Here is a 14,353-nt window from a genome sequence, read left to right on the forward strand (position 1 = left end):
ATCTATATTTGATACGGGGTCTTCGGTAAAACCCAAAGTGTTTGTCATAAACTAGTGCTATGATAAGTTTTATATTGAGCTTTTTATTGGCCTTTCAATTCACGTGAGAACATCACGTGACAAGATGATAACCAAATTTCATGACTACGTCAGAGAAATAAAGAGATTCCAATCTTCGGCAGCTTTTCGTTTTTGAGCTTTTAAGAGCTTGTAATCACATTTCCACATATTTGGCACCTACAACACAACAGAGTAAGACATGGTGAATCTTTTAATACCAAATAACTATAATGTGAATTTTATCGCAAGTCAACCTTTAAGATTGTTGTCATGCAGAGGCATAGCAGAACTTGGGAGACTGGAGAGGATTCGGGCAGCGGTTTGTCAGTATCTTGAGTTCCATGAGTGCTTGGGCAGTGTTAACTTATGATTATGTTTGTATTGGAGAGAATAGTTGCAATTTAACACACTCCATGGCGACGGAAATCGCTGAACAATCTGGTGCTGCCATTTTATGACACGAAGTTGACTGTTACCAATGTTAGTCTTCTTATAACATATGCCAGCCGAATAATAGGGCTAGCAGAGCTTGTGTTACTGATAAGCAGCCAAGTGCTAAACTAATGAATTGTTAATGCATGCGAGTGAGTGTGTGTGCGTGTTACTGTTTTATATTGTCGATGTCCTTACTTAATAGTTAAAATTCCTGTTGCCAGCTGGTTAGTTTGTTCAACCAAGTGTTCTGGTAAAAAATCTAATTCTACCGTAAAACTTTGAATGCCATAGCATTCTATTTTTCAACCTTTTGTGTATGATGGCGTTTAATTAACCATCATAAAAAATCTTTAATTGAAAGATCTTTTATGAAGGTCACCATAATTAAATGATAAAGATATAATTTAATTATGGTGACCTTCAAGAAAAGTTTAGCATTCAATTTGTCAACTCGCTGCTCAGGATTTTGAAATTAAACTTCATTTAACGATTGATAGCAAAACATTCAACGAAATTCTCTCACAAAATAATTTAACGAATAACAAATGATAAAATAACAACCAACATATAGTTATAAAACAAGAAATATGATACAAGACAATACAAATACCATGATGATTACTGGTAAGTAATAAAATGTTTACAGTTTAAAATCATTCTGAAAATTGCTCATCAGCATCAAATACCGTACTTTTCGGACTATTAGCCGATACTTTTTTCTGACGATTTAAGCTATGTGGCTTATATAAGGGTGTGGCTGTTCTGTGGCTTTTTCTTTCACCGCTAGGGCGCATTAACCAGAATCTCCGATTAGTGCGCCTCTAGTGGTGAAATTAAATACGAAACAATGCCTAACAGTACTGTTCCGTTAGGCACTAGGTTAAAAAGCGTCAGTTAATACGAAATAGTGCCGTTAGGCACTTTTCCGTTTTAAACAGCCAAGTTGCTGCCGCGTCAAAAAGCACCGTCCTGAGTTCTGCGGCCTATACAAAGGTGTGGCCTATGTATTGTTTTATTATTGTCTTTTGGAAAATAAAGCAGATGCGACTTATATAGGGGTGCGGTTTATAGTCCGAAAAGTACGGCTGTTGAATGTCATTTTATTGGTAATGCCAGCATTGTTCCACACTTGTTAGAGACATTCCAGTCCAGTCCTAATCGGACTGTCTTACCTGAAACGATGAGTCTTGTTATCCTCAAAGCCGTCTAGAGCGTTGGTCAGCTTACATCCCTTGAACGACTTGACATTTAGCGTCTTCGGGTTCGTGCCTGCTCGACATGTCTGCCAAAGTTTATAGGTACGTTCTCATGGTGCTCTGAGAAGGTTTAACACACCACTTATGCGGTAGGAGCATTTTCATTGAATGCCAAGGCTGCAAGATAGTAAGGCAATTTCCAATCACTATGATCCGGGTGTGTTTATTCACGTGTTAGATGCGTGATCAATGCATTTAATATTGTGAAATAGCCCTGGTCTTTCAGAACAATATGCCTAGTTAGGCAACTTTGATTACTAATCAGCTGAATGTCAAAGTGTCGCTCAAATGATGGCGGCCTTCAAATAAAGGGTGGCGTTCAAATAAAGGTTTTACTGTAACATAACCCAAACTTTCATTTTGAAAATAAAGTCTGCTTCATGTTTACTTCTGATCTGCAGTGACTATTACGACAAGGTGCTATCATTTCTTATCCCTTCCTTTTTGAACACTAAACATGAATAAAATGCACATCTATCATGCAAAACTAATTGCTGAAACCATATAGTCAGATAGTGCTAATGAAACTACTGTACACTAAGCTGTGTACAGATGGAAAATCATCAAAGGTTTGAGGACAGTGTCAAAGCTAAAGAAATCAAGTAAAAAGAGTGATGATGAATTGAAAACCTAAACTCTGCATGATCAAACCTCAAATTTTACTGGAATCAACTTCGTTATAATAGAAATAATGGCCTACTGACTCAATTTGTTACAACATAAACCATTGATGTTACATCTATAGCCATTGTATAGACTGTGTAGGCAGTAACTCTAGCTAGTCTGTAATGGCAGATTAATATTATTTGAATATTTTTGAAAGAGTACTGGTGTGGCAGTCGATTCCACAGCAAATCTAGTTTGCTGCTTGAAACATGAATGCATTAGTGATGTAGCATTTGCATACAAGTAATAAATTTTTAGGTTATTACCCAAAAGTAGCGTATCATCATACCACCAATTTGATGAAAGTTGTGAATGCGAATTTGGAAATGCTTAATGTTTAGATGATGGCGCTTGCTCACCATCAATTAGTACATAGAGATGGCTGAAAAATACAACAAATGTCTGCACACTTTGTACATCAAACATGAAATGACTTTGTCCATTCATATTTACATGTTACGTGTCTGCTCCCGTGAGGGTGGAACCAGGTGTACAAACAAATGCTCTAATACTTTACTTTGTTTAGAAAATTTTGCAATACTAAATTAAGTTAGTGCCCATCTCTAAAATGTACTGCCAAATGAAAACTGTCAGCAAGATATTGGCTTATAGGACTGGACTGGACTACCTAGTTACATGGAATGCAAGTATTAAAAATCTAATGGATCATCTGTGTTTATAGTTTCAAGTTTATTTTCTCAGGGTTAAATGGAGCATTTAGCTATAATTTCTTACCAAACAGCTTAAAAATGAATTACCAACCATCCTGCTGGCCAGGAAAAAAGCATACCGAAGAGTATCAAACTGGTGAATGGTGTCTAATACTTTCCATCTGGAATATTTTGAGGTGCCAGGCATTGTCTACTTGAAAACTGGTACGGTAAAGGTTTTCTTAGTTTATTTTCCTTGGACTTCCATTTCGGTTACAAATTATTCTTTTGGCATCTACACAAAAATTTTACTGTGGGCATGATGACTCAGCCTTCAGTAAAAACCGTTTTATTTTTTTCTTTTTCATTTTTATGACTTTATTTCTTATTTCTTTATATTTATATGTTGTAAATACCATCGATTAGCTTATTATTTTGTTGTTCATTATTGTTCTTTTTTGTTTCACTTTAATGATAATCATTTTCTAGTACAGACGGTTTCCTACTTACGAACATTCGAGTTACGAACAACGGTACATACGAACGCATGTACGTTGTTCGTAACTCGATTAACTTTCGAATTATTTGTTTGAACTTTGTTTGAACTTTACATACGTATTGTAAAGAGATTTGCCGGCCTTTACTTGGCAAGATCTCTACTAATAAATAAAGATAAGAGAGTGCCTATGGTTTCATTCAGCTTTTAATTAGCGAAGGAAATTTCACCAGCCGAGGAGCAAACGGCTATTTGCTCTGCTCAACTAAATGCGCGCACTCATTTATATACAATAATATCAACCGTTCCGGCTAACGGCAAACGGTAAGAACACCGGCTAACAAGGTGAATGAATAGGACCGCTAGCGCGTTGGTATGACAACAATCTAAGTGACGATAAGTGATGGTGTTATGACGGTATATCAGATATAACAATAGCATAACGAGTGAAACAACGATATAATAAACGGACAACACATACAAAATTAAGACAACAACGATAAGTGATAGCATAACGATTAAAACAACAATATAATAGAAATGACAATAAATAAGAAATGCAGTGTCATGGCCCGGCGTCCACCAAAGTATTATTTCCATTTTATTAAATATTTTTTTCAGTACAAACCAATACAGGTTAATTATACAAGCCTTAAACATACTTATATAAACTTTCAATATACTTATATAGGCCTTAAACATAAATTATAATACAAAATATAGCACTGAAGCAACTTACGAACAAATTCACCTTACGAACAATCGTTCGGAACGTAACGCGTTCGTAGGTTGGGAACCGTCTGTACTCTGAAATAATGTTGGACATTTAGTAACAAATCTTTGCAACAACAATTATATTTGTTCTAATCAACAGCTTCTTGCAATCAAACTATCTCCACCTAACATGCCACGATGCTTTTAGAAGGTTCTTCTATTAATATTTTGGCAAGTTTTGCAATGTTTTGTAGTGTTTTACAAGATTGAGAAGTGACAAGTCGAACCAAAGATTTAATAGTCAGTTTAGTGCTGGGATTTGTCCTAGAATGCTAACCTATTGTTTAAATTCTGAGCTATAGTAGCAAATATGATGCCTCTGGTCATTTTAATAATGATATGCGTATATGAGGCAAGCCAAATCTTTTTAATAACTTGGAACTTTGAACCAAAAACCCTTAATGCCAGTCTCTAAAATAAAAAATTAAACATTGCTCACACACTGTGACCTTGAATAATCATGAATAAGAAATATATCTTTTGACACTTGAAGGCTAACCCGTAATTATCAGCGCAGCTCATAGATCACTGCTTATAGCAAAAATGCTAAGTTTTGCTACAAATAAACAACGTTGAAAGTATACAAGTGTATGGAACTGGCCATAGTCTGGCGATATACTGAAAATAACATTAAATTTTGTAATATGTCAACATGCACCCACATGGAAATTAACATCACCAAATGTTCTGACCTTTCTCTACACTCTACATGCAAAATATTGTTGGACTTTTCTTCCTAGGAAATCTTGCAGCAGCTGTCTTGGGTAACACATTATTATTGTCATCAAAGTGTCAATGCATAATATGTTTACCCTTTTTCAAATGGTCTGATGCTATGTTGTTGAGTGTTAGTTTTATTTGCATGTGCAGGTAGAAGATGACAATTCTGAGATGCGTGTCTAAGACTAGCCACTACCTGTCAACATGGGGATCTATTGGACGGTTCAGTACGTCTACTTCTACCTGTTCAGCCTATGATGCAAAAAAGGTGCTTATGCTTGTAGACACACAATTCCTGAAACACACTTTGTTTTCCTCTCACATTATTTTGCAGACAGTACATATGATTCGCTCATCTGTGTAGCATGTAAGCTGTAGGCTCGTAATAGGCATAAGAAGGCAACTAACACTAGTGTTTCCTACTGTTCTGATTACATTCTAACACGTGCAGTACTAGCAGTTATAATGGCCGTATGTTATATCTGTTAAAGCAGAGTAGTGATCAGGCCATAGTCATACCACTAGAATGGCAATGTTTATATATGTGCAATACTAGATTGGATTGGCAGGTGCATGGTACTAAGGAATACTTAGAAAAAGGTCCTTGTCACATGAAAACTTGATGTTGCATTCTGTGCAGTGGTTTTACCAATAAGTAAATACTAAGATACCAAGCTGAGCCGTTGCCTATTGCCAATAGAATTCCGAATCACTAGTTTCTTCGGAGTTGTTAATAAATTTAGGTAAGTCAATATGGCGCTGTCTAAGCAGCAGCGTAAACAACTTCTGCTTTTGTTATTAAACCTATCTCACTTTCACGGATTGTATACTACAAGAAGACATAAGAAAAAACGATTATTGTATTAAATATTTACCTTTGTCAAGGTGGTCAACTTGCGCAACGATCGACTCCAAATGTTGGTTTTTAACTCAGATTTTTTGTAATTGCTGTTTGTTATAGTGTACAAGACTGGATGTGCTTTTATTAAATTTATGAGCAGTTCAGTGTTCGTTCTGATGATGTTTCAATCGTAACAAAATACCAAATTATTGCTGCTGTACGTTGGTGAACATCGATAAGAAATAATTACCCGCCATAAAAGTGCCTTCTGGGAAAAACCAACCAATCGAATGGCATCTCGCTACTGATAAAGTTGTGTAAAGAAAGTCTAGCGTTATCGCTCTGCGTGAGCTCGCTGAGTGAGTTCTAGCGCATATTAACGCCACGCAGTGCTCTGTCGCGTTAAATAGCGCCTAGTGTGTTTTCACCTTTACACTCGATTTCTTAATATTCCAGCCTAGGCAGGCATATCTGCACTTAGATGATGGCACCAAGGTGAGAGGCTACTCATTTGGTGCTGAGAAGTCGATGTCAGGAGAGGTGGTCTTCAACACGGGACTTACCGGGTAACTTTCTTATGCTATTGCAAAGCTTCGTCAGGGTGTCGTATAACTTCACACCAGGTTAAAATAAAATCATGGCTTTGTGATGAATGAGCAAGATGACAGACAAATGTCACTAAGTTAAAGAATGCTAGCTAACCATGATTTCGAAAATGGATTCTGAGATGGCTAAATATAAGGTTTTCAAATTTTGCGTTTCTGCAAAGATAATGTGATTATACCTAGATATGAGTATTAACTTTCAAGAATGCCAAGGTCAAGACCATTTTATAGGTTACACCGCTAAAACAATGAGCAGGCTTTAACCAGTCAATCATACTGACCATGTCTTTGTCACTTTTGTCTCAGCATTCTAGTAGTAAGCTGAATGACAGCATCTATAGGCAACTTGTCGGAGTCTTTCTATATTAATGTCTTGCTGCCGACAGATAGTGCAGTGAGTGTTGAGCTGCCAGATGGTTATTTAGGTACCCTGAATCGCTGACTGATCCGAGCTATAGAGGTCAAATCTTGAACCTGACCTACCCTCTTGTTGGCAATTATGGAGTGCCAGATGTGAGAGCCAGAGACAAGTTCGGACTTATACAAAATGCTGAGAGTGAGAAGATACACGTGAGTGATGATCTCATTTTCTATTATATTCTTGAGCTGTTTCATCTACGGTTAGTTGTAGCATTTCATGGTGTCTATCTAACCTTAGTGACTGTTGCTTTCTGTTTAAGTTACATAGCTTCATGAGAGTGTTTGTGATGTAGACGATTTTGGTTGGACATATGACCTCCATAAATAATAAGATCACTGTAGCTTCTTGTGTCTTATGTAGTACTTCAAGGCAACAATAAATCCAAAAGTATAGGAATACTCAACTTCAGTAGGTTTCCTAGCCTAGTTTAATCACTCTGTGTAAACTTGGGTAGGCCTGGTATCTCGGTCTCATTTAAAGGTTAACTCACAGCATTTCAAAATTACATCTATTCATAATAAAATAATCATGTTTCATTTTTATCCTGTTATCCTGATTATTCTGTTATTAGAATAACAATCAGTTTTGTAGACAAAACACTCGCGAGGCAAACTCTTGATTGCAACGCGAGGAGGTCATGACCGCTGCCAATGCTGTCAACTAGTCAAAGCATGATCGAGAGATAAATATGCATATGTCGGCATAACTGGCATTGGACCAGGTTATAAATAGATTATGTAATAAAAATTCACAGTAGAAATAGCATTATCTCTCTTAATGCTTACCGACGGCTGTTGTAAGCTATTAGTCTATGGGTTAGAGTCTGACCATTAGTTTACTACTTATAACATCAATCTTTTGCACATGTGGGCCACAGTTGAATTGCACAAATATTTTAAAATATTCTATTGTATTTACACATCTCATATTGGCTTTTGATTGGTGCTTCTAGAATTATACGCATTGATTTGTCTCATCTTGTGGATTGCATAAAAATATCCTCTTTTACACAAACTGGAATTTGAATATTGTCTGTAAAAATTAGTTCTCCTCAAAAGTCTTGTTTTAAAGACCCAGCAACAAAAGCTCTGTCTTCTTGAATAAGGGTTTTTAAAATTTTTTGAACAGTTTTTAGATAAATCAGCTGAAAACCTGAGAGATTTTGCTAGATAGTGCACCCTCAGGATACGATTTTAATCCATTCCAGGGTTGGCATCGTATGGTGAAAAAATCGCATGGACAGGTGTATAGAAACCATAGTAATTACATAATTCAAACATCCTCTGGTAAAAATTGTCAAAGTTTTATAAAATTCAAACTTTATATTTGTACTGTACATATTAAAACTTAGTAACAAAATAGTATGTTAACCAAGTAGTAACTATAGTTACCTACAGTAACTTTAGTGAATATATTGGTTATGATCTGCATTAAAATGTAATGTCATAATGTGCTATGAGCAGTACGTACCGTAGAGAGTTCTTACCTTCAAAACAGACGTATATATAAAATAAACTTTGAATTCACTTCAAATAAGTTTAGCTCACTAAACCAAAACACACTTAAAGCTAAGTTTTAGTAAGTATTTTTAACAATTTTACTTAATTTCAATTTTTTATCACTGAAATTTTATCACCTATCAGTTTCTGTTTGTTTTTACTATAGCTTTTAGTCACCCCTATTAAAACCTTTTTCAACCTAATTTGCCAAGAAAGCCTAAGCGATGCTGTTCTCGAGATGCTGTGTTGGTTAGCATGTTGAAAGAAGTTGTCTCACCTCTGACCTTCTGTTTGATGGGATCGCAACTCCAACTTGGCTACTGGTTTTAAAAGAAAAATATAAGTTTTTCACACGAAAAACACTGAAATAAATCGTTCATCATGCCTCTTTCAAACATTGTGAATATGTTTTCGGTGAACAGCATTTTGGCGTCGTTGTTATTTCGACATACGTCATAAGCACACTGACTGCCAAATTTCAACTCAGGCAAAAATTTTGGTGAAATCGTAGGGTGAAATAAGATTCATGTAATGATGTGAAAAAAATCATCATGTTCCGCTTCGTAAGGTAAAAAAAATCGTATATCAGGGTAATCGTATCCTGAAGGTGCTCTGTGATTATGCAATTTTGCAGCTTTTTGTGGTCACTATTTTGCCAACATTATGGATCTGCCTGTTCATTTTTCAAATTAGAAATTTTGATAAAACTTGTTATTTGGTCAAAATTGCGCAAGAATATCATCGCAACCCCAATTGGTAATGTTCTCTGCTGCTGATAAAACATAGATTTTGTGAGCTGTCAGTTAAAGGTTGACTTGCAACAAAATTCACATTACATTTATTTGGTATCAAAAGATTCACCATGTCTTATTCTGCTGCGTTGTAGGTGCCAAATATGTGGAAATGTGATTACAAGCTCTTAAAAGCTCAAAAACGAAAAGCCGCCGTAGATTGGAATCTGTTTATTTCTCTGACGTAGTCATTACATTTGGTTATTGTCTTGTCACGCGATGTTCTCACGTGAATTGAAAGGCCAATAAAAAGCGCAATATAAAACTTATCGTAGCACTAGTTTATGACAAACACTTCGGGTTTTACCGAAGACCCCGTATCAAATATAGATGCTCGCTACTTTACAGTTTTGTTTCGGCTTGATCTAATCGTCAAGTCGTAATCTGATCATGTGACCCAATGCTTCGCAAATAATTTTTGCAGCACTTTTCGATTATCACAGGTGACCAACAGGCTCGTCATGATTATCAGAAAATGATATGTACTCCTTCAAGCTAAGGCTAAAAAATTAAACAAATTTTTACGGTAAGTTATAAGATATCACTGCTAAAAGTGACAGCGTTACAATGACGATAAAACAGACGCGTAAGAACAATAGACATGGTTTTATTGAATGCATGAAGTATATTTGTGAAATATTTCGACGAATAAGGTTGCATGAAAGTGTAAACAGAAACCATCTAACACAGCTATGTCCCATTTGAGCCGTTTTGGAAAGAGAATCCAAACTACGGCGGTCTCGTGTGGCTGCGAGTAACTGTTCGTTTTTTAGCTTTTAAGAGCTTGTAAACACATTCCCACATATTTTGCACCTACAACACAACAGAGTAAGACATGGTGAATCTTTTGATACCAAATAGCTGTAATTTGAATTTTGTTGCAAGTCAACCTTAAACACTTATTAGGAGGAAACAGGATGCAAGTGTTCAGCAGGTTTGTCATTTACATTTGTGTTCTGCTGTGATGTACTGCTGTAGAAACATAATATTCAGGCTTATTCAGAGCTCTGGTCTACTATACCTTTCACTTTACTCTCTTACTATGTGCATGACACCTTTCAACACTTGATTTATGTTTGATATACTCAGGTATCAGGTCTGCTGGTACAGGACTATTCGCACCATTACAGCCATTGGGATTCAGTCATGTCATTGTCTGATTGGTTAAAGAGTGAAGGAGTTCCCGCCCTGCATGGCATTGACACGCGAATGATCACCAAGTTAATTAGAGGTACTGGAAACAACGACTGCACCAGAACTAGCCATATGTTTAGCCCTGACCAACACGAGCCCCTAAAATACCTTTAGGTGCCTTGAATTGTAATTTCTGTCTCTGTAGCCAGGAGAGTGCAACTTCTCAATGTTGAACTAACGCTTTCTAGGAGTTTAACCTTTCCACATTTTACTCCATGTCTAGTTTTACTTGCATATACCGTAAAACCTCTATTACCTCCATTTTTTAACCCTTCCTCTATAGTGGCGGTCAATTGGAGGTGGCATTCAAATAGAGGCTGGCGTTGTATTTTTCAAATGACTTGTCAGAATTTCGGGAAGATAAATTTAGCCCTTTTACGAGCATAGCGAATGTCGCCTGTATTTGCCTTCTTTTCTCGGTGGAGCAATATTAAACCTTTTGGATGCAATAAATCTGCTAACTTACCTCCAACTTGTTAAAAATCTTGTAATAAACATGCATCGAGAAACCGATAAATATCTCTACTAGTTGATATCTATTGCTTGCAATTGACATGCGATGTAGCCTGTGTCCTTCTTTTCAATTTGTTGGCATTTTCAAATTTTGTTTCATTCTAAATAATTTGAAGATATTTTTATTTTATATCATTATTTACCAATGTTGATATAAATGTAGATGTTTACCAATTGCACTCATTGATATGTTTGCTACAGTTTGCAGCCAAAACTAGCTTTTTATGTGCAATAGAAGAGGAGTTACGAGCATCGATCAATTGTAAGATCAGATTACCGCAATGCTGCTATCAAATAATATGCTATAAATCTGCAAATTTATAAGTTATGTAATGATAATTTTTCAAACGCTACAAAGATATATTCATGAACAAGTGACATAAACGCACCATACTTATATTACGTGCAGAAACAAAAATTAACATTTTTAAAGCAAAAGTATTTGCATCGTTTGTTTGGATAGCTGTGTTCTGGTTGTTGCTTTCGATCGAATGAACATCTCCTGGTTGTCCAATGCCTTCCACAATGTCTTCTGACCTCAACTCGAACTGCACTGCATAACTAGTCGATATTAGCGTCCAAACAATTTTTTGGCAGAGCAAAACTTACAAGTTGCATTTAGCACAAATGCAACTCGTAAAGGGGTTGCTCCCTAAATGTAATCTTCGTACTATCGTAAATGTAAGCCGTTTTTATATACATTTACTTTGAAGTATTAAGATCGTGTTAAACAAGGAACTACTATTAGTCTAAGACAGTTAGTAATTATTTTTATGGTTTTGCTTTCAAAGTTTTAATGTAAAACAAGCTAATAGCTTTGGAGTGTGACACTGAGCGAATTTATTGTAAATGATTAATTATTAATATGATGTTGTGAAAACTTTTCTACTGATCCCTTGATATTATGGTTTCATAAAGATCAAAGATTGTCAAAGTGGCATTCAAATGGAGGTGGTGTTCTAATAGAGGGTGGTGCTCTATTTTTCAACTCTTCTCTCATAGTGGCAGTCAAATAGAAATGGCAATCAATTAGAGGTATTACGATATATATATTGTGCATGTATCTTGTCAGGCACTATGGTTGTTTTACTTGAAACTATATTCTAGTGTTTATAATGTTCAAGGTCGCTCAGAGGTCATTGGCAAGATAGAGTTTGATGATCAGCCGATTGAGATGGAAAGTCCTAACCTGAGGAATCTTATGGCGGAATGCTCTATCACTGTTTGTTTTATTTTCTCTTATCATATTTATTTGTTGATGTTCGTTTCACTTCTTGCTTTATTATTGATTTAACATTATGCTGTTGTTGATAGTCATGACTTGATATAAATCTTTTACTAGTGTGCTTCATCAACTACATATTAGGTGTAGTCTGAGCTCTTCTATAAGCCTAATAGTCTGGTAAGCTTATGCAAGGAGGAAGCAACTGCTTGCAGGAGCCGATGGTGTTTGGTAAAGGGAACACTCATAAGGTACTCGCTGTAGACTGTGGAACTAAGCACAGCATTCTTAGGAATCTCGTGCAAAGGGATTGTGAGGTGAAGCTTGTGCCTTGGAATTATGACTTTACCAATGAGGAGTTTGATGGTGAGTATTGATTACCTAGTTGGTGGAGCTGATGGTTCTTAGATTGTAAGTGGTATGTGGTTACTAGGTGGCATGTGGTTGACAGGTGACAGTTGTTAATAGGTAGCACACAGTTGCCCGGCACAAACCTCTGCTCATATTAAACATTCATTTCAAATACTTTTAATTAATCCATATATATTGGTATATTTTGAGTATTGTTTTGTTGACTAAGAAAAGATTTTAATTGTCATCTGTCTGTGCATTCTGTCATTAAATTGATTGAGAATTCACTTGTACTAGGTAGTTGTTGTTCTCATTAGGTTTGTTTCTCTCGAACGGACCAGGAGATCCTCAGCTGGCCCCAGAGCTGATCAACAATGTTAGAACAGTCCTTGAGCAAAACAGGAAGGAGCCACTCTTTGGTAATGTAGTACATTTTCTATAGTGATTTTTGTATCAGCTATCAAGGCACCATACTACTTACATGTATTCTACATCTATAGTTCAAGTTAAACACTCAAGGGAAGGCAACTACAGTAGTCATATGAATAAGGTATTAGATATGCTTTACTAGGGTAGAGTTGCAAGGTCTCATCTTTGAGTATTGTTAGCTTATGGTACTCAACTAAACTGGTCAATGTTAGCCTTAGGCTTATTCTGACATGATGAGCGAGTATGAATTAATGTAAATATAGTAACTCTTTATTTGCTTACAACTATGATAGCCAATAGCTCTCGTTGTACGGCACTCAATTATTTTATAAGTATGCATGGTATAATATGTAGTATCAAGGAGACAACACAAGCGAGTACGTACTTTATTATAATACAGTAAGTAGCAGCAGATAGACAACACGAGAATGTACTTACCTCCTTATGATAGGTATCAGCAGGTAGAAAACCCAAGCAGGTACTTACCTTGTTATGATTGATAGCAGCTTAGAGATAACACAAGCTGGTACTGTAGGATTGTGAGGATGTATCATGCGTATGACGGATTAGTATTTAGTTCAGTGTCTCGTAAGATCGAAGCCTATCAACTGACTGTGACAGATTTAAAAACACAAAAGTACAAAAGTGGTGGGTGTGTGCGGATTAATAGAGCAATACAAACTAACATAGAATAAGTGCAACACATGAACTATATGGGAAATACAACATATAAACAGTATAAACAGTATGGAGTATTGTGTGAATAAAGGTTTAAATTGTGGGGTCAAGGTTGACTATGATGAGGACCATATAGGCACTTACCTTTATAGATGTATGACTCATCGGTGTGAATTGCAGGAATTTGTATGGGAAACCAGATCACAGCTTTGGCCATTGGTGCTAGAGCCTACAAGCTTCCACTGGGCAATCGGGGACACAACCAACCAGTCCGTAACCTGCTTAATGGCCAGGCCTTCATAACCTCTCAGAACCATGGCTATGCTATCGATGATAGTGTTCTACCTGAGGGGTATCACCCTCTCTTTACCAACTGCAATGATGGAACAAATGAGGGCTTGTACCATGAGTCCCGTCCTATCCTCCTTGCCCAGTTTCATCCAGAGGCAAATGGTGGACCTACGGACACCATGGTAGGTTTATTACATTGTACTAACATATTTAACACTTTCGTGGTCATAATTAGGTGGCACAAGATTTATTCCTTCTGGCTGCAACTCTAGACTAGCAATAGAATCTTTTCTCTGCCTAAAGCTAGTATAGAGAGCTGTTACAGCACTAAGACACTTCGCAGCTCCTTACTTTACCATTCTTAAGTTTTACTCTGCTGTACTCGTACTCTAGTGAGTCTAGGAGGAATGTGTTATGACTGGGTAGCCTATAATAGGGTCAGACCGTAATCTATACTTTTA

At 36.4% G+C, this 14,353-nt stretch overlaps 1 protein-coding gene across 1 annotated transcript in view; it reads left to right on the forward strand.

The window, feature by feature from the left end:
- Positions 1–5,222: 5,222 nt before the first annotated feature.
- LOC137387434 (carbamoyl-phosphate synthase [ammonia], mitochondrial-like) overlaps positions 5,223–14,353 on the forward strand; it is a 36,294-nt gene continuing 27,163 nt past the window's right edge. The window contains exons 1-8 of the mRNA XM_068073857.1: positions 5,223–5,325; positions 6,355–6,464; positions 6,929–7,073; positions 10,304–10,445; positions 12,046–12,143; positions 12,359–12,509; positions 12,812–12,913; positions 13,782–14,074. Coding sequence (XP_067929958.1) covers positions 6,427–6,464; positions 6,929–7,073; positions 10,304–10,445; positions 12,046–12,143; positions 12,359–12,509; positions 12,812–12,913; positions 13,782–14,074 — 969 coding nt within the window. The 5' untranslated portion in view covers positions 5,223–5,325; positions 6,355–6,426. The remainder of the gene's footprint in view (positions 5,326–6,354; positions 6,465–6,928; positions 7,074–10,303; positions 10,446–12,045; positions 12,144–12,358; positions 12,510–12,811; positions 12,914–13,781; positions 14,075–14,353) is intronic.

Source organism: Watersipora subatra, chromosome 2 (assembly GCF_963576615.1).
Source record: "Watersipora subatra chromosome 2, tzWatSuba1.1, whole genome shotgun sequence".
NCBI classification, from domain to species: domain Eukaryota; kingdom Metazoa; phylum Bryozoa; class Gymnolaemata; order Cheilostomatida; family Watersiporidae; genus Watersipora; species Watersipora subatra.